Here is a 22,427-nt window from a genome sequence, read left to right on the forward strand (position 1 = left end):
CCAGACCGGCGATCGCGGCCTGTGCGAAGGACAATACATGACAGTACAGTACGATAAACTAGAATTTTTTTTACACTTTTTGGTTTTCATGACATCTGTCAGGCATTGAGTTCGTCGATCTACTCTTAAAGTCTGAATATATCAGCAATCTCCCAGTATCATTTCCATGCATTTATTCACATTATATGTGTATATAGCTAGATGTAGATATGTCTATATATATATAACATAGCTCAAGCAGGATCTGTGGCTGACCCAGCCATGGTTGATGGTAGTATTGGCTGACTCAGTCGATGATGATTAGACTCAGTACTCACAGAGTACTGCGAATACTGAAGAGTAGTGTATTGTATTCTTCTATACTCCTCCGTACTCACTCACTCACGCACTCACTCACTGCCTCGTCGGAGGGTATCTCTCTCCGATATTCTCATATTCTCTTTCTCTTCTCATTCCCTGTCCACTACTCTTGACTCTCCTCTACTCTCCTCTATACTCATTTCACCACACACACACACCCACCATTTACACTCACCAGTTATCACCACCCACCATCTCCACCAACACCCAAGGTCCGTGCTGACTGGCGATCCCTGGAATCAGAGGAGGGGTTAACTCAAAACCCTCCCTCTTCTCCATACCCTGGTCGATCTCTCTAGCTTATTTTATTTCTGTTGATCAAACTGTGATTCTGGGGTATTACCTTCACACCTTCACACCTTCTCTAAATTACCTTCCTCCGTACCCTCTACTCTCCTACTGTATACATCCTACTCTACTCTTCTCTACTCCACCACCACCACCACCTCTACTCACTCACCCACCATGGTGAACGGCACCGCTGCCGTGCTGGAACCCACTTTCACCGGCTATGTGGCCACCACCCAGGACGCTCTGATTCTTTTCGAGGCCTGTCTCACCGGCGTCTTGCATCATGTTCCCCGTCGCCCTCATGATCGAGAGCGCTCCCACCTCGTGCGCTCCGGGAGCGTCTTCATTTACGAAGAAAACTCCTCCGGTATCAAGCGCTGGACCGATGGGGTCACTTGGTCCCCAAGTCGCATCTTGGGCAATTTTCTCGTCTATCGAGAACTCGAGAAACCTTTTCCTCCAGGAGAGAAGAAGCGCGCCATGAAAAAGGCCAATCGTCGCCCCGTGCCCTCTACTAGACCAGGCGAACCATATCCCCGACATGACAGCAGCAACGGTTCAAATGCAGGCTACTCCCCAACCTCCCCCTCGGGCCCCTTTGGTGATCGCCCGCATCAGTCAGAAGTGGAGCGCGCCCTCGTGGGTTCGCTCGTCGATTCGTATGGATTTAAGGATTCCGGTCTCGTCAAGAAGACCATGTCCGTGACTGTTCTAGGTATCACCCACCACCTGGTCTCCTATTATAGCGTGGAAGACGTGATGCGCGGTGTCCTGAACCCTCCTTCCATGGTCGAATCGCTTCGTTATATTCGACCCCGAGTCGACTTGACCCAGAAACAAAGTTTCCGCGCTCCAATCGACGACCTCGAAACCGGCGCCATTGAATCCGCCCATGATCCCTCTCACGCCGCTCTCTACGGATATCGGCCTCAACAAATCATGGCTCCACCAACTTACGCCATGCCCAATCCATCCGCCGACTTCTACATGCACCCTGCTCCATACACCGCCGCACATCCCCCACAATCTGGTCCAATCGCCGGTTACTCCATGGGCGCGTCAATGCCTCCTCAACAAGCGCCAAACCCATATCTCCCCTCCCCCGCCACAGCCGCAGCAATGACTCCAAAAGTCGAAGACTACGGCGCTTTCCGCCCCGGTCCTTATGGCACTAGCATGGATTCAATGAGTCACTCCGCCCTCTCCTCCTCTATTCCCGGGACCCTGAACACCGCCATCCCAAGCTCAATGAGCGATCGTAATCGTTCAACATCCGACCACTCCCCCTCCGCCTATCGAAATTCATCAATTTCCTCCCGAAGCGTCGCTACAGATGCTACTTCGCCCATGGACCCTTCTACACCTGCTACTTATTCTCGTGGTTCTTTCAGTTTATCGGGACAACTTGATTCATCCCAGGCTCATATGGATCGGGGAATCGGGCCTTTGGACCCTTCTGTTCCGCGTCGGGAGTCCAATCCTATGCATCAGCAGAGTTATTATGCGCCTGATCGTTCGCAATATTATATGGGTGCTGCGCCTTCGGTTAATCATCCTCATTATGCGACTCAGCCTTTGTCTACTTGGACGACGACTGCCCCTGCACAGCCTCAGATTTAAGCTTCGGAGAACTGCCCGGTTTCGATCTCGCGGGTATAATGTTTTGGGTCAATTGATGGTATGCTAATGGTATTGATATGGATATGGTCTGGTATTGTTTGGAGCGGAGGAGTCGTGGTTTTTCTTCTTCTTTTTCTTTTGTGGTTTTCTTTTGTCTCTTTTTTTTTTCTTCTCTTTCCTTTGTTGTGCCTCTGTTATCTTCTATAATTCTGGGTATGACTTTTTGCTTATGATAGAACCTTTCCTTTCTGCTTTACTCTGCTCGCTTGGGAGGTTACCTGTCTGCATCGTTTATCTCTACAGGAATCCTGTACTCATTGTCTATATGTTGTTGGGCTACTGCTACTGTTGCACTGGGATGGACCGGACTGATACCCTGTCTGATCTGATCTAGTCTGGTCCGCTTCCATCCCATCAATTTCTCTTTACGATTCTCGTGCGGCTCTCTGCTTGGTCTGGTGGCGTTTTGTCTTTCCTCACGATGTCATGCAATTCCCCCCCTCCCTCCCTTCCAATCCCCGCCAAAAACGGTTTTTTCAAATTCGTTTGTTTCTATTCTGGTATCTGTCGTATAATGATTGGTAGAATCGTGAATTCGATACACAGATACCCCCCCGGATGTTTTGCATTCAGTATCTACAGTAAGAATCGCGTACTTGTATTTGTATTTGTATAGAAGTAGATTAGTACTGACTTGTACATTGTCGTTGATTTTGTAAATAGCATGTCAGGTACACATACTCTGAAGAATAGGAAGTAACCTAACCTTGTTAATTTCAAAAGCTTGAATAGATTAGGTTCTAACTTAATCAAGTATAAAGTGTGTGCCTGTTTTCATCGGGTTGGTGTAAAAGTTTATTTAGAGTTTGGTATGCATATTCTTTATCTTTGTTATATACTACCTTATACACTACAACCTTATAGTGAGTACACTATAAAGTTGTGATAGGTAATAGAAAGAGTATTTATTTAGTGTAATTATTATACTCATGTTACGAGTTTACTAGAGGGATATATCTTATTCTATTGATGGAATAGCAAGGTTATTGTGAGAAAATACTATATGAATATGTAGAGGGTGGAATGGCTTGGATATGTTTTAGGAGTAATTGTGTAGTCTGATACTAGTAGATGAATGATTACAGTATAGCTTGTTTTTCGGAATATTAGAAAGAGGGTCGAAATGGATTGAGGATAGTATAGTATAGCATGAGCAAACTATATGATTGATAAGAACAAGGGGTATACAACGCCGGTTATGCAAGCAATTCCATCACCATCACCATCACTCATACCTATTATACCCATATCTCCCATCACCATATCTACCATCAACAGATAAAGGAACATTCTTCATCCTCATAACAGGCGATTTCCTCATGTCCGTCGAGATCGAGACCTCGTTCGAGGAATCCCGCTCCTCCGCAGCGGACCAGTGTACCGTTTGGAGCATTCTGGTACGAATAGACTCAATTTCAACGCCGGATCCATATTCAAACGGGGAACACTCAGACTCACCCTCCTTAGATTCTGCGCTGTGACTCTTGACGAGTGCGTTTGGTTTGGGTTTGATTTCTCTTTCTCCTCCTCTGTCTCTTTCTGGGGTTTGTGGTCGTGGCGTGGTTATTGCGTTGCGGAGTGCGGATAGATTCATTATTGCGACTGCGTGGTTTGGTGAGAGAGTTAGGTTTAGGTTGTTGGGTTGTGGGTGGATGTAAGCGGTTTCTCTGAATAGGGCTGTTGAAGATGTTGGTGGTGGGAGAGTGTATTGAGGATAGTTGGTGGATTTGGGGCTTGGAATGTCCATTTTCATGTTCATGTTCATGTTCATTCCTTCCATGTTCTGGGTCTGATTTGTCTGCATTCCTTGCATTCCCTGCATTGGATTGAGGGAACCGTATTGACCGGGATAACTGGGTCGATATTCTCGTTCGGGCGGGTCTGTTTCTTTTGGTATTTCCATCTAATCGAGTTAGTTGGTTCAGATAAGAAGGAAAAGGATAAAGAGAAGACACATACCTTTCTACTGAAATGTCGTCCCGGCATAGCAATATAATCATCAAATCGACTGACAAGAGTAGCAAAATTGAATCCCCGCCCTTCAGCTTCATCAAGAGGTTCAAATCGCTGACCAACTTCCTTATTAAAATCAACATCACGACGTTTCGCAGGACGATAAGATGGCATTCCCAGTGACCAGCTGGGATAACTCCCCCACCAAGATTGTATGACGGGGTCAATATCAAGAGATAGCTTCACGCGCGAATTCGAGGACGGTTTCTCGATTAACATGACAAAAGTAAATTCCCGCGGTAATCCCGACCGTTGCAGATTATTCTCTTCTAATGACCAGACAACTTCACCAGCCTCGATATCAAATTGACGACCCCGAGGACTCTTCAGTGTACGCGCTGAACCTTGAATTCGCATCATTTCGTATCGACGATATCGGCTGTTGATACTACCGGATGGAATGACGTTCGCACTAACTGGAGCTTCGGAAACGCCGATGGATCCGGCTAAACTAAATGTCCACTCCATCGTCTCGGGCGATACAGTGCCGTAGATCAAATGCGGTGCATGCATCAGGATGCGTGGGTTCTTCGGGCGGTAATTTTGTGGAGGGTTTGTATCGGTCGCTAGTTGAGCGTGTCCCTGGACGGAGGCGCGGATTGTTGCGGACTTGAAACGGTGCGAGAGGGTGTGAGGGGAGTGGAATACGAAACCGAGGGCTAGAAAGTCGACATTTTCGGCTTCTGGGTCGGAGACTGCTGAACTGGAATAGTATCCATGTTGTAGTCGTTGGACATACACGGTGATGTATGCGTCGCCTGGTAGTTGGCGTTCGTATATACTCTCTCGGTTGACTAGTAGACGAGGGTTGGATTTGTTCATATCTTGCGGGGTATCTTGATTCTCTTTATTGGGGATAGTTGGTAGTGGTGGTTGTGGTGGTGGCTGCTTGGGTGACTGCAGAGGCTGCTTTGATGAGGTGAAGTTGGAGCCTTCACGAGCCAACAGTGAAGAATCCATTTTGGACAAACTTCACGAGGAACACAGTTACTGTCCTCTAATCCAAATTTACGGGTTGGTTTGATCTCCATCTGGTCTTTCAATAATAAATGAAGATTTCTCCATAGTGATCTCCCTGATAAGAGTGAGTAGCTAGAGTTAGTTGAAGTTAAGAAGCGCATTATATTCTTGTGGTGATATCTTCGCCGCATCATCAGCATGATGATTACCATCAGGCGGGTTGTCATGTGTGGTAAACCGTCAGATGAGTTAGGTAGTGAACTGCCGGAGTGACTCATAGCTATTGTAGTCAAAGAGTTAGTAATTTCTACCGTGGAACAGGATGACAAGCTATGAATGATCCCAAATAGAGTCGGATTTCAACATATCATTACTTATGTTGTGATATACAGCAATGATGGAGAGTGAAGAGTGAAAGTGATGGAGTGCAAAGGGCTCAGCTAATCTTGCTTACTCACCGCTCCGCATTCCCGGATTATCATTTCTCCGTTGAGATTTCGCGTTGGCATCAGAAAGCATCACAAGATGGTATGAACTTCTGTGAATCTACGAGTGTTGGACTTGCATTGCATTCTTATCAGCATAAACTGCGAGGACTGTCGATTGAGGTGTAAGCTGCCATACTGTTTATGGTATCCCTTTGAAGAAATCCTGGAGTTCCGCTGACATCCATTATAGCATAGCAGCTGTACTATAGGACAGTCTATGTTTACGTCTGCTCCGATTAAATTTGCTGTCTGATAGGCTGTTCAACTGTCTGTGTTGCGTGGATACTTTTCGCGCAATATCAAGCATTGCACTGTTGCTGGTTGCATCTCATTATTCGCACGGGATATGCGTTGAATCGCTAACCTTGATCGACCACACTCAACTTCCATCCTTCTTTTCGACTTTGTATTAAACGCTCTGACTAAAAGCATCTTGCTTCTTTCCTTCTTTTTTTTTCTTTTGTTTGATTTTATTTTCTTGTACCATCATGTTGTTCGCAGCGGTTCGAACGTACGTTCGTGCCAGTCAGGGGTCTCGCATGTTCTGCATTGGAAATCGATTGCCTATTCAAACCCAAGGGCATGTGTCTTTACGCGTGGAGAAATTACGCTCATTATGCACCTCCACATTGGCTCAATCAAAGCACTCCCAGCTTCCAATAGCGTAAGTCATTTCATACCCCTGTACTGTTGATGGATCCCCGTGTTAACGGTGTTTCTTGCGCCAGGAATCTGCGGCATCAGAGTCTCCGGGTACCACCGAGAACGACTTTGAGTATTTCAAGTAAGAGATGGACCGCGTCTCAACCGCCTAAAGATGAAAATGAAGCGGACTCAACAAAGTCAGTCAAGAGAAGGCCATTCTAGCTGCATGAACTAACATCTTCGTCACGAATTCAGACCCGTTTCAACTACCAAGCGCATCTTATCCAAAATTCCCTTGGCCAAAACACATGAAAATATTTACACTATTCCTAATATTCTCACCTTCTCGCGATTAGTCGCAGCTCCTGTGGTGGGGTATCTGCTCGTCCACGACTACCATGCAGCTGCACTATCGCTCTTTGCATATGCCGGAATTACAGATCTAGTCGATGGCTGGATTGCGCGAAAGTACCAGCTACAGACTGTAGTGGGGACTATCATCGATCCTATGGCCGACAAGTTGTTGATGACGATTGGCGTGGCCTGTTTGGCGGTGAACGGGTCTCTTCCTGGTAAGTCTTGACATCTCGGAGACATTTTTTTTTGGGTATTTGCATTTCGGATACATTCGTCGAGGCAAAAATCAAAATAATCGAGGATAAACAATTGGTATTTCGTTTCTCAATCTAATTTCATGCAGTTTGGCTGGCTGTGATTATCTTGGGTCGAGATGTTGGTCTCGCGATCTCGGCCATCTACTATCGATGGATCTCGCTTCCCCCACCCAAGACCATGGCGCGATATTGGGATTTCTCTCTTCCATCGGCAGAAGTGAAGCCTACCGAGATTTCGAAGATTAATACTGCGTTGCAGTTGGTGTTGGTGGGTAGTGCGATTGCCCTGCCTGTTGTTCCGGAGACTATCATTACTGCATGGCATTTGAGTGAGGCCATGACTGGATTTCAGTAAGTCGACCTTCTCTCTTACACCTCTACATCTATCTATTGCTCCCCTTTGTACCACATCCGCCTATTGTGTTTGCTGGTGTACACTGTCGTGGCGGTTTGACTCTGTTCTGGTCGTTGTCTAGTACATACGACCATAGGGTGTGGAGAACAGGGCTTCCCGTCCGCTCAGCCGTACTTAAGCCACACGCCGGCAGGTTAGTAGTATGGTGGGTGACCACATGCGAATCCCTGCTGTTGTATGTTTTTCTTTTTTAATATCTTTCCACTCAATTTTTTTGCTTTTTCTGCTACCATGTGTTGAGATGTTTGCTTTTGGCGCATGCATGCTAACGGTTTAGATATCTGGTTGCCGGTACTACTCTCTGGTCCGGTCTGAGCTATGTGTTCTCCAACAATGCAGTGAAGATTCTGACTAAGGAGGAAATTCAAAAACGAATTGCTCAGGCGAGTACAAAAAAGCATTGAATAATTTGATAGTCTGTGCTTCGTCCGACCGTTAGTTTGTGGTGGTGGTGGTGTGGTTTGGCTTGATAGCTTGTACTGTATACATAGTAGATATCTGCATTTAACTACCTTTTTCAAGCACTTTAGTGTTGTACCTCTTAAATGTGTAAATTGCTCAGTGGCAAGTCGATACGCATGCAAAAATTCTCGGTTAATTTCTCTAACTGGTAACACGACCGTGCTTACATGCTGCATTGCTAAACGGTCTACAGTGCGCCACGAGGATGGCTATAATGCACTCTCGTATGCATAGGGTGTAGTCGAGATAACGAATACAGATTCAAAACAAAACGAATTTATAATCAAGACTGACTAGTTACATATGTACATATGTTGATGTACCCACTTTAAGTTCTTCTAGAGTGATCCATAGCCCATCACTCCTAAGGTACTCGGCAATTGTATAGTTCGTAACCCTAAGTCTTTCCATGCACTCCCGTACCCCCCCTTGACTGCAGGTATCCACTGTAGATTTATGTACGAAGTTGATATTGCCTACTCCATAGTCTAGACAAAGATCAAATGAAAAGACTAGCCTGTGATTGATAATACCTCTCTACTAAGCACTAATACTAACTAATACTTGTTGTAATCTGCTTAATACAAAGCCAGCAGTGTGCTGCGTTGTGCAGTGCAGTGCAGGCTAATCGGAGAGATCTCATGCAAAATGTCGCCGAGTCTGATTCATGAAGTCACCACGTTCTCCACTTGTCAGTGGGGAACATTACTACTTCAACTCGCAGACTCTTGCAACCGGAATTTATATTCCCATCGTGATGGGTGGGGATCATTCTCCTAATTCGGACTCCTCAACCCGCCGAGGAATTCAAGATTCCGCACTAAATCGGCGACAGAATGGAGTTTTCTTTCATAGCTTCAACCAGTCATATCTCATTATTGTCCCAATCGTCCCGGCTGACTTTGCTGACCATTACTCGGCTGAATGCCGGGGACTACGGAGGTAAAGGGACCATCTGCAACTACTATCTCCGAACCCGAGGAAAAAAATCTTTTTTTTTTCTTTGCGGTTAGACCCGCGAAGGAGGAATATGGCAAACTCTTCATCGCGAGTCATCTTGAGTCATTTGGGATCCACAGAAGCTCGAAAAAGTCTGGATTGAGGGTGTTTGTTTGACGAATAGGTCTATCCTGTTTTGACCCATTAAATTTCTTTAAATCATGATTGGGGAGGCGAACAAACCTGACAAATCCAAATCTGTATGTATCCTTTCCTCCTGGTGTAACTAATAATTCTGGGTCCGGAGTTAGGGTACGTAAAAATGGATCTGGTTCTTTTTATGAATGGGCATTGCTGAATTTATTAAACAACGTCTTTTCGCCCATCAGAGTGTTGGAATAGTTTGTGCTCTCTCCTTTTTTTTCACTCTCCACTCTTTCTAATCCATACTTCCCTAATTTCTTCCTTTCTTCTCTCTTTCTCTTCTTCCTCCATATTTCCCCTGTACATACACTAGTGTATATTGCCACTCCCTCAAATACACTCCATATATCAACTCTACTCTCTACTCTCGAGATCTACACTCAACTCATCGAGACTGCGCGATAACCTTCGCTCCTCGGCAAGATGGATGACCATCGCGCCGCCGAGTCGCATGAATTCTCTCATGCTACTCAGGAGACTCATCATTCTTATACCCAATCGTCCACGGTCAATCAATCCAGTCAATCGAATCATTATGAATCTTCCACCCAGGACGCAAACCAGGAGATCAACCAGGATGCAACCCATGAACTTAACCATGCAACTGAATCACCTATCAACCCGACTTCGACCACTTCTTCATCCGCCTCCTCCCACGCCACCGTGGAAGGTCGCTGGGGAGAACAAGAGGCTGGCGACCCTGTATCTCGCAAAGGCGCTCTGGAAGATCTGGAGGAAATGCGCCGCGAACTGACCCGTCTCAGTCTGCATCGGACTCGTTCGGCCGGTGCCAAAAGTATGAGCCGTCGCAAGTCTCGCGCTAGTCGCAAAGATGAGGAAAAAGCCATCGACGGAGCTTCCTCCGATACCGAGGTCGATTCGGGCTTCGATTTGGGTGAGTTCTTGGTTGGTGGTCATCTGGAACGTCGCACTACTGCTGGTGAACCGGCGAAGCAGATTGGTGTCGTTTTCAAGAATTTGACTGTCAAGGGTGTTGAGACTGGTGCTTCGTTTGTGCGAACCCTTCCACATGCAGTGATTGGAACTTTTGGTCCCGATTTATATAATGTTATTTGTAATTTCGTTCCTCAACTGCGTGTTGGAAAGAAGCCCCCTATTCGTGATCTGATCCATGATTTCAGTGGTGCTGTTCGTGAAGGTGAGATGATGCTTGTTCTTGGTCGTCCTGGTGCTGGATGTACTACCTTTTTGAAAGCAATTGCCAATGATCGAGGTGCTTTTGCTGGTGTTGAGGGTGAGGTTAGTTATGGTGGTCTTTCTGCTGAGGATCAGAATCGTCATTTCCGTGGTGAAGTCAACTATAACCCTGAGGATGATCAGCATTTCCCTACACTTACGGTCTGGCAGACCTTGAAGTTCTCGCTCATCAACAAGACTCGCAAACATGATCGTGAGAGCATTCCCGTTATCATCGATGCCCTGCTGAAGATGTTTGGTATCAGCCACACCAAGAACACCCAGGTTGGTAACGAATATGTTCGTGGTGTTTCTGGTGGTGAGCGAAAGCGTGTTAGTATCGCTGAGACTTTGGCCACTAAATCCTCTGTTGTCTGCTGGGATAATTCGACTCGTGGTTTGGACGCCAGTACTGCCCTCGACTACGCTAAATCGTTGCGTATCATGACGGACGTCAGCAAGCGGACTACTTTCGTCACTCTTTACCAGGCCGGTGAGAGTATCTATGAACTTATGGACAAGGTGATGGTCATCGATGCAGGACGCATGCTATACCAAGGACCCGCAAATGAAGCACGACAGTACTTCATCAACCTTGGGTTCTACTGTCCTGAACAATCAACTACCGCTGATTTCCTCACTTCGCTATGTGATCCCAATGCTCGTCAATTCCAGCCCGGCTGCGAGGCCTCAACCCCGAAAACAGCTGAGGATCTCGAGCGAGTCTTCCGAGAGAGCAGTGCCTACAAGTACATCTCGGACGATGTCTCAAGCTACGAGAAACGTCTTGAAGAGACTGAGCAGGAAGGAACTCGTCGATTCCAGAAGACCGTCGCCCAATCTAAGAGTAAGACTGTGTCCAAGAAATCTCCTTACACCGTCTCTCTGGCTCGTCAGGTTTCGGCTTGCGTAAAGCGTGAGTTCTGGCTTCTCTGGGGTGACAAGACCTCTCTCTACACCAAGTACTTCATTATCATTTCCAACGGTCTCATCGTTTCGTCTCTCTTCTATGGAGAATCTATGGATACCAGTGGTGCCTTCTCCCGTGGTGGTGCTCTGTTCTTCTCGATTCTTTTCCTTGGCTGGCTGCAATTGACTGAGTTGATGCCCGCTGTCTCTGGCAGAGGTATTGTTGCTCGACACAAGGATTACGCTTTCTATCGTCCATCTGCCGTCTCAATTGCTCGAGTGGTAGTAGATTTCCCGGCTATCTTCTGCATGGTTGTTCCCTTTACCATCATCGTTTACTTCATGGCTGGATTGGATGTCACTGCGTCCAAATTCTTCATCTACTTCCTCTTCGTCTACACCACGACTTTCTGTATTACCTCGCTATATCGAATGTTTGCTGCGCTATCACCGACAATTGATGATGCCGTCCGATTTGCTGGTATCGCGCTGAACCTTTTGATCCTCTTCGTCGGTTATGTTATTCCTAAGCAGACTCTTATCTCGGATTCCATTTGGTTCGGATGGCTCTTTTACGTCAATCCTATCTCGTATAGTTACGAGGCGGTTTTGACGAACGAGTTCTCCGATCGTTCCATGGAATGTGCGCCGTCTCAATTGGTTCCCCAGGGCCCTGGCGTTGATCCTAATTATCAAGGTTGCGCTTTGACTGGTTCTAGCCCAGGCATGACCACCGTCTCAGGAAAGCAATATCTGACTGCCAACTTCGAGTTCACTCGCAGTCACCTTTGGCGTAACTTTGGCGTTGTTATCGCCTTCACTGTTCTCTATCTCCTTGTCACTATCTGGGCCGCTGAGTTCCTTAACTTTGTTGGTGGTGGCGGTGGTGCTCTTGTCTTCAAGAAATCCAAGCGTGCTAAGAAGACCACTGCCCACGGTGGACAGTCCAACGACGAAGAAAAGGTTGCCAACACAAACGACAATGCCGCTCTTGCCCGTGGCGAGGCATCTTCCCCACCTGACGACTCTGCTTTCAACCGACTGTCTTCAAGCGAGCGATGCTTCACCTGGTCCGATGTCGAATATACCGTGCCCTACGGTAATGGAACCCGCAAGCTTCTCAACAATGTAAATGGATATGCTAAACCTGGTGTTATGATTGCTCTTATGGGTGCCTCCGGCGCTGGTAAGACTACTTTGCTCAACACTCTTGCCCAACGACAGAAGATGGGCGTCGTCAAGGGAGACATGCTTGTCGATGGACACCCTCTTGGAGCTGACTTCCAGCGTGGAACTGGTTTCTGCGAGCAAATGGACTTGCACGATAACACTTCGACTATCCGTGAAGCCTTTGAATTCTCCGCCATTCTTCGTCAGGACCGCGAGACTCCCCGGCAAGAAAAAATCGACTACGTCGACCGGATTATTGACCTTTTGGAACTCAACGACATCCAAGACGCCATTATCGGATCTTTGAACGTCGAGCAAAAGAAGCGAGTCACCATCGGTGTTGAACTCGCCGCCAAACCCAGTCTTTTACTGTTCCTCGACGAGCCGACCAGTGGTCTTGATAGTCAGGCGGCCTTTTCCATCGTCCGCTTCCTGAAGAAACTCTCTCAAGCTGGCCAAGCCATTGTCTGCACCATCCACCAGCCCTCTTCCATGCTGATCCAGCAATTCGACATGATCTTAGCCCTTAACCCCGGTGGCAATACATTCTACTTTGGTCCCGTCGGCAAGGATGGCTCAGCTGTCATCAAATACTTCGCCGAGCGAGGATTCAAATGCCCACCCTCCAAGAACGTGGCCGAATTCATCCTCGAAACAGCCGCAAAAGCAACCCAACGTGACGGAAAATCAGTTGATTGGAACGAAGAATGGCGTAACTCAAACGAGAACCGGGAAATGCTTGCAGAAATCGAACGAATCCGAACAGAACGAAGCAAACTCCCCATCGAACAAAGTGGCGGCTCTCAACACGAATTCGCCGCACCAACTCCTGTTCAAATCGAACTTCTCACCAAGCGTATGTTCCTGCAATACTGGCGCGATCCATCATATTACTACGGCAAACTCTTCGTCAGCGTCATCATTGGTATCTTTAATGGTTTCACCTTCTACATGCTTCCGAATACCGTTGCAAGTATGCAAGACCGAATGTTCTCAACCTTCGTCATCATTCTTATCCCACCCATCGTCATGAACTCCGTCGTCCCCAAATTCTACATCAATCGTGCACTCTGGGAAGCTAGAGAATATCCATCTCGTATCTATGGCTGGGTCGCCTTCTGTACTGCCAACGTCGTCTGCGAAATCCCCGCCGCCATCGTGACAGGTCTCGTTTATTGGTTACTTTGGTATTACCCCGTTGGTCTTCCGACAGACTCTTCAACTGCAGGCTACGTATTCTTGATGTCGATGCTATTCTTCCTATTCCAAGCATCATGGGGTCAATGGATCTGTGCATTCGCGCCTTCTTTCACCGTTATCTCGAATGTCTTGCCTTTCTTCTTCGTCATGGTTAATCTGTTCAACGGTATTGTTCGTCCTTATGCGGATTATCCTGTTTTCTGGAAGTACTGGATGTATTACGTTAACCCGGTGACTTGGTGGTTACGTGGTGTTCTTTCTGCAGTCCTTCCACCTGTGACTATTGAATGTGCTTCCCTTGAAGCAACACATTTCGATCCTCCACCCGGTCAAACTTGCCAACAGTACGCGGGTAACTTTGTTGACAATCTTGCTGGAGTCGGGTATCTGGTTGATAAGAATGCCATGCAGGATTGTCAGTATTGTCCTTATGCGGATGGAACTGAGTACATGGCCAATTTGAATGTTCATGCTGGTGATAAGTGGCGATGCTTTGGTATTTTCTTGGCTTTTGTCATTATTAACTGGATCCTCGTTTACTTCTTTGTTTACACTGTTCGTGTGAGAGGTTGGAGCTTCGGAATTGGTTATGTCTTTGGGCTATTTGGCCTGGTTATTGATCGGGTTAAGGGTCTTTTCAAGAAGGGTGATTCGAAGGAGTAGTTTTTCTCTTTCCTTCTTTCCTCTTCCCGGACTCTTTATTTCATTCCCTTTTTTTTTCTTTTTCCTGTCTATGATCTATGATCTATCTAATGTGCATTTACATCGGAGCGTGTGTCATGCAAAGATCCTGGCATTTAGCCTTGTCTTTGTGTTGTGACTCGTTTGCAGCGGTTTTGGTACTCGGTGCTTTCAACGGCATCTAAAAGTATATACTCTATTTAGATTCAACAATATTGGATTGTTCATATATAAGATTCAAGTTTATTCCGTACGTCGACTCGTATACTATATACTGTAGTCAATGGCTTTGTGAGAACCTTGTGACAGCTACAAAGTCTTGTTGAAACTACACAATTATTTTCATAGAGGGAGAATCCTGAAAACGGGTTATTTCAATAACTTCCAGAGTATTTCCAAGACGCATACATCGTTCCAAAGATGTCTCACTCTTCGGGGGTGTTTGTATATCACTCACGTGACCAGCGGTATCAAACAGGGGCCGTCGACGTCAACAAATGCAACTAACCACCCCATTTCATCAGAACATAATCTTCGATCATCTTCAAGTTCCTATCATCAAATACTGCATTGAATTTTGATCGCCTTGGGCTTGACTGCCGCTCGACGTCAAAGAAGCCTGCAATCTCGCACTCCACTTTTGGCATCTATCTCTACCCTCAAACTTATTTATTACATTGCGTATTTACTTTGAGCGGACCATCATCAAAATGGCCTCTGACAATTCGGAAGATGCCATGATGGCGGCTGCAATAAAAGCTTCGCTCGAAGATGCTCACAATCAATCCACCTCATCGTCAAATGCTCCAAAAAGCAAACCATCAAAAAATCGTGTCGTTGATTTGACTCATGATTCCGACAACGATTCAGACGTACAAGTTGTCTTTCCAAAATCAAACTCGGTAGTAGGCTCGGATACCGACGCCGAGGCCTCAGATGATGATTCAGATCTCAAGCGTGCCATCGCGCTCTCCCTGGGCAACAAATCGCCCGAGACCGAGAAGTCTCCAAATCATTCACCCAAGAAGCAAGAAATGAAATCTACAATCTCCTCCGACAAGCCACCGGCTACGCAAGGCATCCTTGGCCTTGATCGAAAGCAAATGGAACAAGAACGCCTTATGCGTCTGAATAAGCGTAAGGCTTCGGACCCGGACCCTGGGATAGAGGCCGAGCTCAAACGTCCTTCCAAGACCGCGAGGACGTCTCCTTCTCCTGGATTTGAATTTGTCAGATCAACGCAGAAACCTCCGACGTCGGCTTCTCAAATTAGAGACACTTCCTCAGGATACAAAGTTGTCAATGCCAAATACTTTTCGCCAACGCCCGATGCAAAAAATGTATCGAATTCTACATCCCAGAATATCACATCCCAAGACCTTACATTTCAGAATGTTGCCATTCAGCCTGCTGCCAGATCTAAAGAGGGTATTCAGTGGCCGTCGGGTACTGTGAAGAAAACACGATTATCTAAGTCACCGCGCAAGCCCGATGATGTTTCGCTGGAAGAGGTCCTTCAGTCAAATGACTTGGAACTTGCTGTCATGAGCTCATTCTTATGGGATATGGAATGGGTTCTACGAAAGTTGGATACCAAAAAGACGAGAATACTTTTTGTTGTCCACGCCCCGAACGAGGAGGTAAGAATACCAACTACAAATCTTCAGAGGACTGAAAAATTGACTTGATATTAGCGACCAATGTATGAGGCAGAAGCTGCGAGTATCCCGAATCTCCGATTCTGTTTCCCTTCCCTGGACGGGCAGATCAATATCATGCACTCTAAGTTGATGCTCCTCTTCCATCCGGGGTATCTTCGGATTGTGGTTCCCACGGCCAATTTGATTCAAGTGGACTGGGGCGACCATAATTTGATGGAAAATGTCAGTCATATAGAAAAAGCTTCCTGGGATTGATGCTAAGATACTGATGATAACAGACTGTTTTCATGGTTGATTTACCTTTGAAATCGAAGACGGCTGGAGTGGAGAGCTCCTCAGGAGATACTAATGATGACACATACACCCAATTCTACAACGATTTAGTCGTTTTCTTGACGGCTAGCTCGTATCCCCAAGGCATCATTGAAAAATTGGCCAAGTTTGACTTTAGTAAAACTGCTCGATACGCCTTTGTTCATTCGATGTAAGCTGTCACTTAATGTCTCCTGGTTCTTGATGATGTCCCAACTAAGTTTCCCATTTCTTTCAGCGGCGGATCCCATACAGATGAATCATGGAGATGGACTGGATACACTGGACTTGGACGTGCTGTATCAAATTTGGGACTTCGAACACAGTCCCCTGTCACTGTTGATTTCATAGTAAGTCAGATCATGACGCAGTGTGCGCGGAAAAGCATCTGTCTAACTCAATAGACCTCTTCCCTCGGCTCATTGAACGATGATCTCATCCGTGCAATTTATCTCGCATGTAAAGGTACAAAAGCTACACTGATTAACAGATGCGACGCCAATGCTAATTTAGCATTTAGGTGACGATGGAAGCACAGATTATCAATTCCGCAACACCAAGCCATCTGCAAAAGCAAAGAGCCCTCTACAGGGAATCTGTCAAGAATGGCGCGATCGATTCCGTGTCTACTTCCCTTCCTCTCAGACTGTGGATGCCGTAGCTCGAGCCGCGGGTCGTCGGTCTCAGGATATTGGAGGAACAGTCTGTTTCAGCTCGAAGTATTGGTATGGTCCTAAATTCCCCGGACAGATTTTGAGAGATTGCCATAGTCAACGGGATGTTCTCATGCATAACAAGGTTCGTCAACTCGGCTCACTACGATGGCAGTCTGCTCATTCTGTTTGATCTAGATTGCCTTTGTTAAACCCTCAGAGCCAATAAGCCTTCCAGATGGCTCTGAGTGCCGAGGATGGGCTTATGTTGGAAGTGCCAATCTCTCTGAATCAGCCTGGTAAGTAAAGCAAGCAGGATTGTAATCCGTTTGTTTTTTTTCCTGCTCTGATCAATCCACTGATATAACCCAGGGGTCGTCTCGTCAAAGATCGCGCTACGGGAGAACCAAAGCTCAACTGTCGTAACTGGGAATGTGGTGTTCTGGTTCCAGTGACCGGTGAATCAGACACGACGGCTGCTTCGAGTAGCTCGGGAGAACTCGATGTTGATCTCTTCAAGGATACCATTCCCGTTCCTATGAAAGTACCCAGTGAAAGGCTTGGGCCTGGTCGAGAGCCTTGGTTTTTTATGGGATGATCTTACCTGACTGTGTTGTTGAAATAAGTTGAATTGGAGTTCTCAATAGATGCACCCTTGTCCTTCGAGCGAAAGCATTATGTGTGAGGCTGTCAGAAAGACCACACATTTCACGAATTGAACCACCCTTGGTAACTAGAGCACCGGTGTTCCGTGAAAAGAATCAGTCTGTATTTTGCTTATATTTCACATCAAAAGGTGCGGCCTTATACATAGATTGCCTTGCTGGCACATGCATTATCGGCGTTTTGTTCTTTCATTTAACTTCCAGATAGTTCTTCATATTTTTTTCACCAGTTTGGCATGGAAGAAGTAGGTTCGATCAACAGAAACTATCATGTAAATTATGACGGAATTGATATGCTGCCAAGAGAGTCAGATATGAGGCTGAAGTCACCTGATAATTGGCTGAAGCCTCCAAAGCTCTTCACTGCATTTCAACAATAAATCTCTTTCATGATATCCCACTGGAATACTTCTTTGGAAATTTCATCATAAATTGGCGATTCAATGATGGCTTCGGCTACGTTTGGTCACACAAGGGTGTGCAGGTCTTAATAAATAACGGCTCGCTCCATGCCGAGTTCCATCATGGTATGTCAACTCCGTAAGCTGATTACCGCTTTGGAATTTATTGCTGATGATAGCTAAATTGCAGCATGGTATGAGGATTGTACCATCAGACTGTGGAACGTCGCTGAAGGTATCGAAAAATAAAAATCATTCATGGGTAGTTTTGGAGGTTGTGTGAATTTGGAGCACTTCAAGAAGACTAAGACCGCATCACGAGTCAACGATATGAGATCATCGAAAGATGGTCAGAACTTGCATACGAATGTCGGGACAATATCCTTTCAAGATCTTCTGAATGAGATTAAGAATGGGATGTTTGGGTCGGATGATCTACAAGAGCTCTGGGTTGATGATCAGTGGATAAGCAAGCTCTCGCTTATACCCAGAAACAAGGAGGCCCATGCTCTAATTCAATCCCCAGGAATGTAGGCGGCACTGTCAATGCCTTCATGAATTGTCTACTTCTATTGATATACACTATTCCGAGACTTGGCTTGTTTCTTCCTCCTCCAGGATTGTCGAGGATATGTTGTACTCATCCTCTATCCTTGATTGCCAGTCATAGGGTTCATCCTTGGGGCCAAGGGCCTGTGCGGAGGTAGATGGCTCAGGTGAAGGATATAGACGCAGCAGTTGAGTCAAAGTATCACCAGTAAAGTAGAGGAACAATCCCAAGATAATTCCAGTCAATACAGCTCCGCTGATGAAAAGAAGAATTGCCTACGGAGGATTAGAAATGAGAACTAACAAAATGAATGAACAAGAATATGCAGAGGCGATAAGTAGGTATTATCTCAGCAAAATGGTGCATACCTCGAACTTCAAGAAAACTCGTAAAGGCCATAGAACTACCGCGAGTAGACCATTGGTAAGATACCAGAAAGGGGACACCAGTAACCCCAGCAAGGCGAGCAAGTACGATAAAAGCAATGTCAGGATGCCAAATAATGAGCTCAAAATGAACAGCAGGCCATTAAGCAGGACGCTCTCATCCATTGAATCAACTGTGATTTGTTTAGAAGACTTGTAGTGGAGATGAAGTTGAAGTTAAGTTGATATACTCGAAGTGGCTGGGTGGAACCAGGATGACTCAGCAGGATTTTAAGCCGAGGTCCAATTTGAATTGCAAGACAATTTCAACTTGAACAATCCAACACCGTCGAAATTTGCGAATTCTTGAGTATCTTCCGTGGTTTTTGATCCCATTCATATAGAGCGACTTGCATGATACGCTAATGTCGGTTCTTGCATCTGATCTCCTCGCTTCTTTCCCTATATCTGTGCTCTTATCAGGGCTGGTCGCTATGGGGTTGCTATCGTGGCTTCGGCCCTCTGGTCGAGTTTCTTTCTTTCATGCGAAGGATAATCGGTTTCTTTTGACTAAGATTTCTAATAAGGCTTCTGGGGCGAAAGAACAGGTTTCCTTGGTGGATATATGTCGGGACGCGACTCCAGAAACTTGTGACCTTAACCCATTCCTTTTCAATGGTCATTTGCAAACGGCCTGGACGACTTTGAAACATGATAATGTACCAATCCATTATAAACGCAAAATATACGAGTCGGATAGTCCCATGTTCACTGGTACATATGCTATCGATTTTGTTGTCCCGCCTTATGAGGTGCCATCGGAAGGGGTCCTCATTGATGAAGCGAGAAAATATACTCAGCCTTCCGGTCTGCCTCCACGGACATCGTTCTATTCTGAAGAAGAACTCGCTAGCCTACCATCTGATGATACTCGGCCTATGTTGGTTGTTCTTCATGGCTTGAGCGGTGGTTCCCATGAGGTTTATCTACGGCAAGTTCTGGCCCCTCTCGTCGCCGACGGGTCTTGGGAGGCATGTGTGGTAAATTCGCGAGGGTGCGCTCAAACAAAGATCAGCAGTGGAGTGTTATATAACGCTCGTGCTACATGGGATGTTCGTCAATCTGTGAAATGGCTTAGGAAGAACTTCCCCAATCGACCTCTCTTTGGAATTGGATTCTCACTTGGTGCAAATATTCTGGCTAATGTATGTTTGCTACCCCGCCTGAAAGAAGGTATTTCTAACTGACATACTATCCAGTATCTTGGAGAGGAAGGAGATGCTTGTCAACTCAAGGGAGCTGTCATCTGTGCCAGTCCTTGGAATTTGGATGTCAGCTCAACCCATTTACAGAGCACCTGGATTGGTCGAGAAGTGTATAGCAAGACCATGGGTTCAAATATGAAGAAATTATTCAACTCGTGAGTTGCATATTAGAAGAGCTGTCGTACCAGTGTATGGAGCTAATCAGGCAGACACATTGAACAAATTTCAAAGAATCCTCGCATCGACCCCGAGGCCGTGATGAACGTTACTTATCTGCACGAATTCGACCGGTGAGAACCCCAATTTAGCCACTTACGGTATGATTGATCAATTTACTAACCTTCGCTACAGCGCTTTGCAATGCCCTACCTGGGGCTACCCAACTGAAGGTGCCTACTACCGTGATGCCGCCTCAACAGATGCCATGCTCGGCATTCGTATTCCCTTTATGTGCATTCAAGCCGAAGATGATCCTGTATGTACTTCCTCGCCTGACATATAGTATTCGAGTCTCTGACCTATCTAGATCGCCTCATACGATGCCCTTCCGTTCCAGGAATTCTCGCAAACACCATACGGCGTCATGGTCACTTCGTCATGGGGCGGACACTTGGGCTGGTTTGAATTCGGCGGTGCTAGATGGTTTGTCAAGCCGGTAAGTCGCTGCCTAATTTATTTATACAAAGTATCATTCTTGCCCAATTAAGCTGACCTAATCCTCCCCGATCTAGGTGACCAACTTTTTGAACAAAATGGCTCGTGAAATAGACACCAACGTTCCTGGAATCGTTGAGCATCCCGAGAAGGTTCCCGGCCCGGGCAATCTTGCTAATCATTCTGGTCCTGGAAAAGATATTGATACAGCACCCAGACCGGAGTTCCATCCTGTGAACCGGAAGCTGGACATGAAGTTGCCGAAATAGATATGCGAATCCGCACGAAGCCAGACTTGTGCAGACCAACTGCATAATTCAAGGCCATATCATCACACCGTGATTTATCATTATAGATAGATTATAGCCATTCAATAGATAGCGCTCTTTCATTTGCACCATGAAATAACTGTAGTTACTATAGACCCAGCCTCGAGTACTATACTTCTAGCTATAACCCACCCATCTGTTCCGCCCCCAAATCCAACAGAAAACAGATCGAAATCGAACAATAAGGTTTTATGTGAGCGCTGGAAGATCCTAAATCTAGTTTAGTTTTATTTCCTGATTCCCACCTAACGAAGCCACAACAGCCAGGCGAACCATACCATGTAAACCACTGCTCATTTCAGCCCCCCATGCTGCTGCAGTGAGATATCTGACGTAGAGAATGGCCAAGAGTCAGCATTATCCATAATTATACGAGTCCGCCCGCTCATGGATGTAGCGGTGATGATCTTGGCGAGTGGCTTAGTTCTTGGCAAGGTCTTTCTTCAGCCCTGCCGCGCAGGGTGATTCCCCTTTTGGCGTGAAGCCCTAAAAACAACGCCACAAGAGTAAACATAGAATATAATAATTATGATGTAGGATCTGTGTACTTAAGAGAGGTCATGGTTGGTGATTACCGATTTTTTTTCATTATAATATCATCCTCAATCTTCGATTTACGGACTATAAAAATATAGATACAGCTCATCCAACTGTATACTACACTCAACATAAACGAGCCTATTTCACAACTCACACTCAATCGCAATGCATTTCTCTATTTACCTTGGCGCATTACTTTTATCTCCATTGTCCGCTTTCGCTGTACAATCCCTCGCCTCAGAGAAAACCTCCAATCTACTCCCTCGCGACGTCATGACTCCCGCTCGAAGCCTCGTTCCCGCACACGTCCTAGCACGTTCTCCTCGGCCAGACTCAGATAATGAATGTTCGAGTGACCAGGTGAAATGCGGAGACGCATGTTTCCCCAGCTCTTATAATTGCTGCCCGAATGACTTCTCGGGCGGTTGTCCTTCTGATAAAGAATGTCGGAAAAGACATAATCGATATGGATGCTGTGATGATGATGACGATGATCACTGTCGTTTTGATGATGATGATGGGCGGAGTATCTTTGATAAGGTTGATGATTTTGGGGACGATGTTAAGGATAAATGGGATGATTTCTGGGGGAATACTGGGTCTAATTTGAATCCTGATGTTGGTGTTTTGGGAGGGATTACGGGGTTGGCTGCTTTTGTGAGTTTGTTCTTGATGTGATTAATAGATAATGGATGGAGATTCGAGTGTAGAGAATATTTGATTTGCTATAGATGAGAATACGAGGTTCATTACGGGTAGTGATTATTATTTTCCAGCCATACGCAATGCTATTATTCATGATCC

General features: G+C 46.0%; 8 protein-coding genes across 8 annotated transcripts, besides 6 other annotated features; 6 read left to right on the forward strand and 2 right to left on the reverse strand.

Annotated features, from left to right (window-relative positions):
- Positions 1-825: 825 nt before the first annotated feature.
- On the forward strand, positions 826-2,271 carry N7469_000528 (camp independent regulatory protein; the record flags this gene model as incomplete). Its single annotated transcript, XM_056639448.1, has 1 exon — positions 826-2,271. One exon carries the CDS (start codon positions 826-828, stop codon positions 2,269-2,271), a length of 1,446 nt encoding a protein of 481 aa, XP_056505205.1.
- Positions 2,272-3,568: 1,297 nt separating this feature from the next.
- On the reverse strand, positions 3,569-5,304 carry N7469_000529 (uncharacterized protein; the record flags this gene model as incomplete). Its single annotated transcript, XM_056639449.1, has 2 exons — positions 3,569-4,234; positions 4,291-5,304. Coding segments are annotated over 2 exons (1,680 nt in total), but the record flags the coding sequence as incomplete, so codon positions are not given.
- A 1,104-nt stretch (positions 5,305-6,408) lies between these two features.
- Positions 6,409-6,456: a sequence feature (Protein overlapping with rRNA (N7469_000530, KAJ5242203.1) was converted to a misc_feature.).
- Positions 6,457-6,520: 64 nt separating this feature from the next.
- Positions 6,521-6,576: a sequence feature (Protein overlapping with rRNA (N7469_000530, KAJ5242203.1) was converted to a misc_feature.).
- Positions 6,577-6,692: 116 nt separating this feature from the next.
- Positions 6,693-7,009: a sequence feature (Protein overlapping with rRNA (N7469_000530, KAJ5242203.1) was converted to a misc_feature.).
- Positions 7,010-7,137: 128 nt separating this feature from the next.
- Positions 7,138-7,402: a sequence feature (Protein overlapping with rRNA (N7469_000530, KAJ5242203.1) was converted to a misc_feature.).
- Positions 7,403-7,527: 125 nt separating this feature from the next.
- Positions 7,528-7,599: a sequence feature (Protein overlapping with rRNA (N7469_000530, KAJ5242203.1) was converted to a misc_feature.).
- Positions 7,600-7,743: 144 nt separating this feature from the next.
- Positions 7,744-7,870: a sequence feature (Protein overlapping with rRNA (N7469_000530, KAJ5242203.1) was converted to a misc_feature.).
- Positions 7,871-9,494: 1,624 nt separating this feature from the next.
- On the forward strand, positions 9,495-14,210 carry atrF (ABC drug exporter AtrF; the record flags this gene model as incomplete). Its single annotated transcript, XM_056639451.1, has 1 exon — positions 9,495-14,210. One exon carries the CDS (start codon positions 9,495-9,497, stop codon positions 14,208-14,210), a length of 4,716 nt encoding a protein of 1,571 aa, XP_056505208.1.
- Positions 14,211-14,938: 728 nt separating this feature from the next.
- N7469_000532 (uncharacterized protein) lies at positions 14,939-17,452 on the forward strand (the record flags this gene model as incomplete). The annotated part of the gene is made up of 8 exons (XM_056639452.1): positions 14,939-15,868; positions 15,923-16,111; positions 16,168-16,373; positions 16,440-16,551; positions 16,606-16,666; positions 16,722-16,999; positions 17,053-17,153; positions 17,227-17,452. The coding sequence occupies 8 exons, from the start codon at positions 14,939-14,941 to the stop codon at positions 17,450-17,452; spliced, it is 2,103 nt and encodes a 700-aa protein (XP_056505209.1).
- A 726-nt stretch (positions 17,453-18,178) lies between these two features.
- Positions 18,179-18,454, forward strand: N7469_000533 (uncharacterized protein; the record flags this gene model as incomplete). The annotated part of the gene is made up of 1 exon (XM_056639453.1): positions 18,179-18,454. The coding sequence occupies one exon, from the start codon at positions 18,179-18,181 to the stop codon at positions 18,452-18,454; it is 276 nt and encodes a 91-aa protein (XP_056505210.1).
- Positions 18,455-18,502: 48 nt separating this feature from the next.
- N7469_000534 (uncharacterized protein) lies at positions 18,503-19,021 on the reverse strand (the record flags this gene model as incomplete). Its single annotated transcript, XM_056639454.1, has 2 exons — positions 18,503-18,745; positions 18,839-19,021. 2 exons carry the CDS (start codon positions 19,019-19,021, stop codon positions 18,503-18,505), a joined length of 426 nt encoding a protein of 141 aa, XP_056505211.1.
- Positions 19,022-19,260: 239 nt separating this feature from the next.
- N7469_000535 (putative hydrolase, alpha/beta fold family) lies at positions 19,261-21,023 on the forward strand (the record flags this gene model as incomplete). Its single annotated transcript, XM_056639455.1, has 6 exons — positions 19,261-20,040; positions 20,095-20,255; positions 20,310-20,390; positions 20,452-20,575; positions 20,627-20,755; positions 20,832-21,023. 6 exons carry the CDS (start codon positions 19,261-19,263, stop codon positions 21,021-21,023), a joined length of 1,467 nt encoding a protein of 488 aa, XP_056505212.1.
- A 765-nt stretch (positions 21,024-21,788) lies between these two features.
- N7469_000536 (uncharacterized protein) lies at positions 21,789-22,301 on the forward strand (the record flags this gene model as incomplete). The annotated part of the gene is made up of 1 exon (XM_056639456.1): positions 21,789-22,301. The coding sequence occupies one exon, from the start codon at positions 21,789-21,791 to the stop codon at positions 22,299-22,301; it is 513 nt and encodes a 170-aa protein (XP_056505213.1).
- Between the last annotated feature and the right edge of the window lie 126 nt (positions 22,302-22,427).

The sequence above is a fragment of the Penicillium citrinum genome (assembly GCF_028827155.1).
Source record: "Penicillium citrinum strain IBT 23319 chromosome Unknown utg000001l:1.0-4955037.0:1.0-4956770.0, whole genome shotgun sequence".
Taxonomy (NCBI): domain Eukaryota; kingdom Fungi; phylum Ascomycota; class Eurotiomycetes; order Eurotiales; family Aspergillaceae; genus Penicillium; species Penicillium citrinum.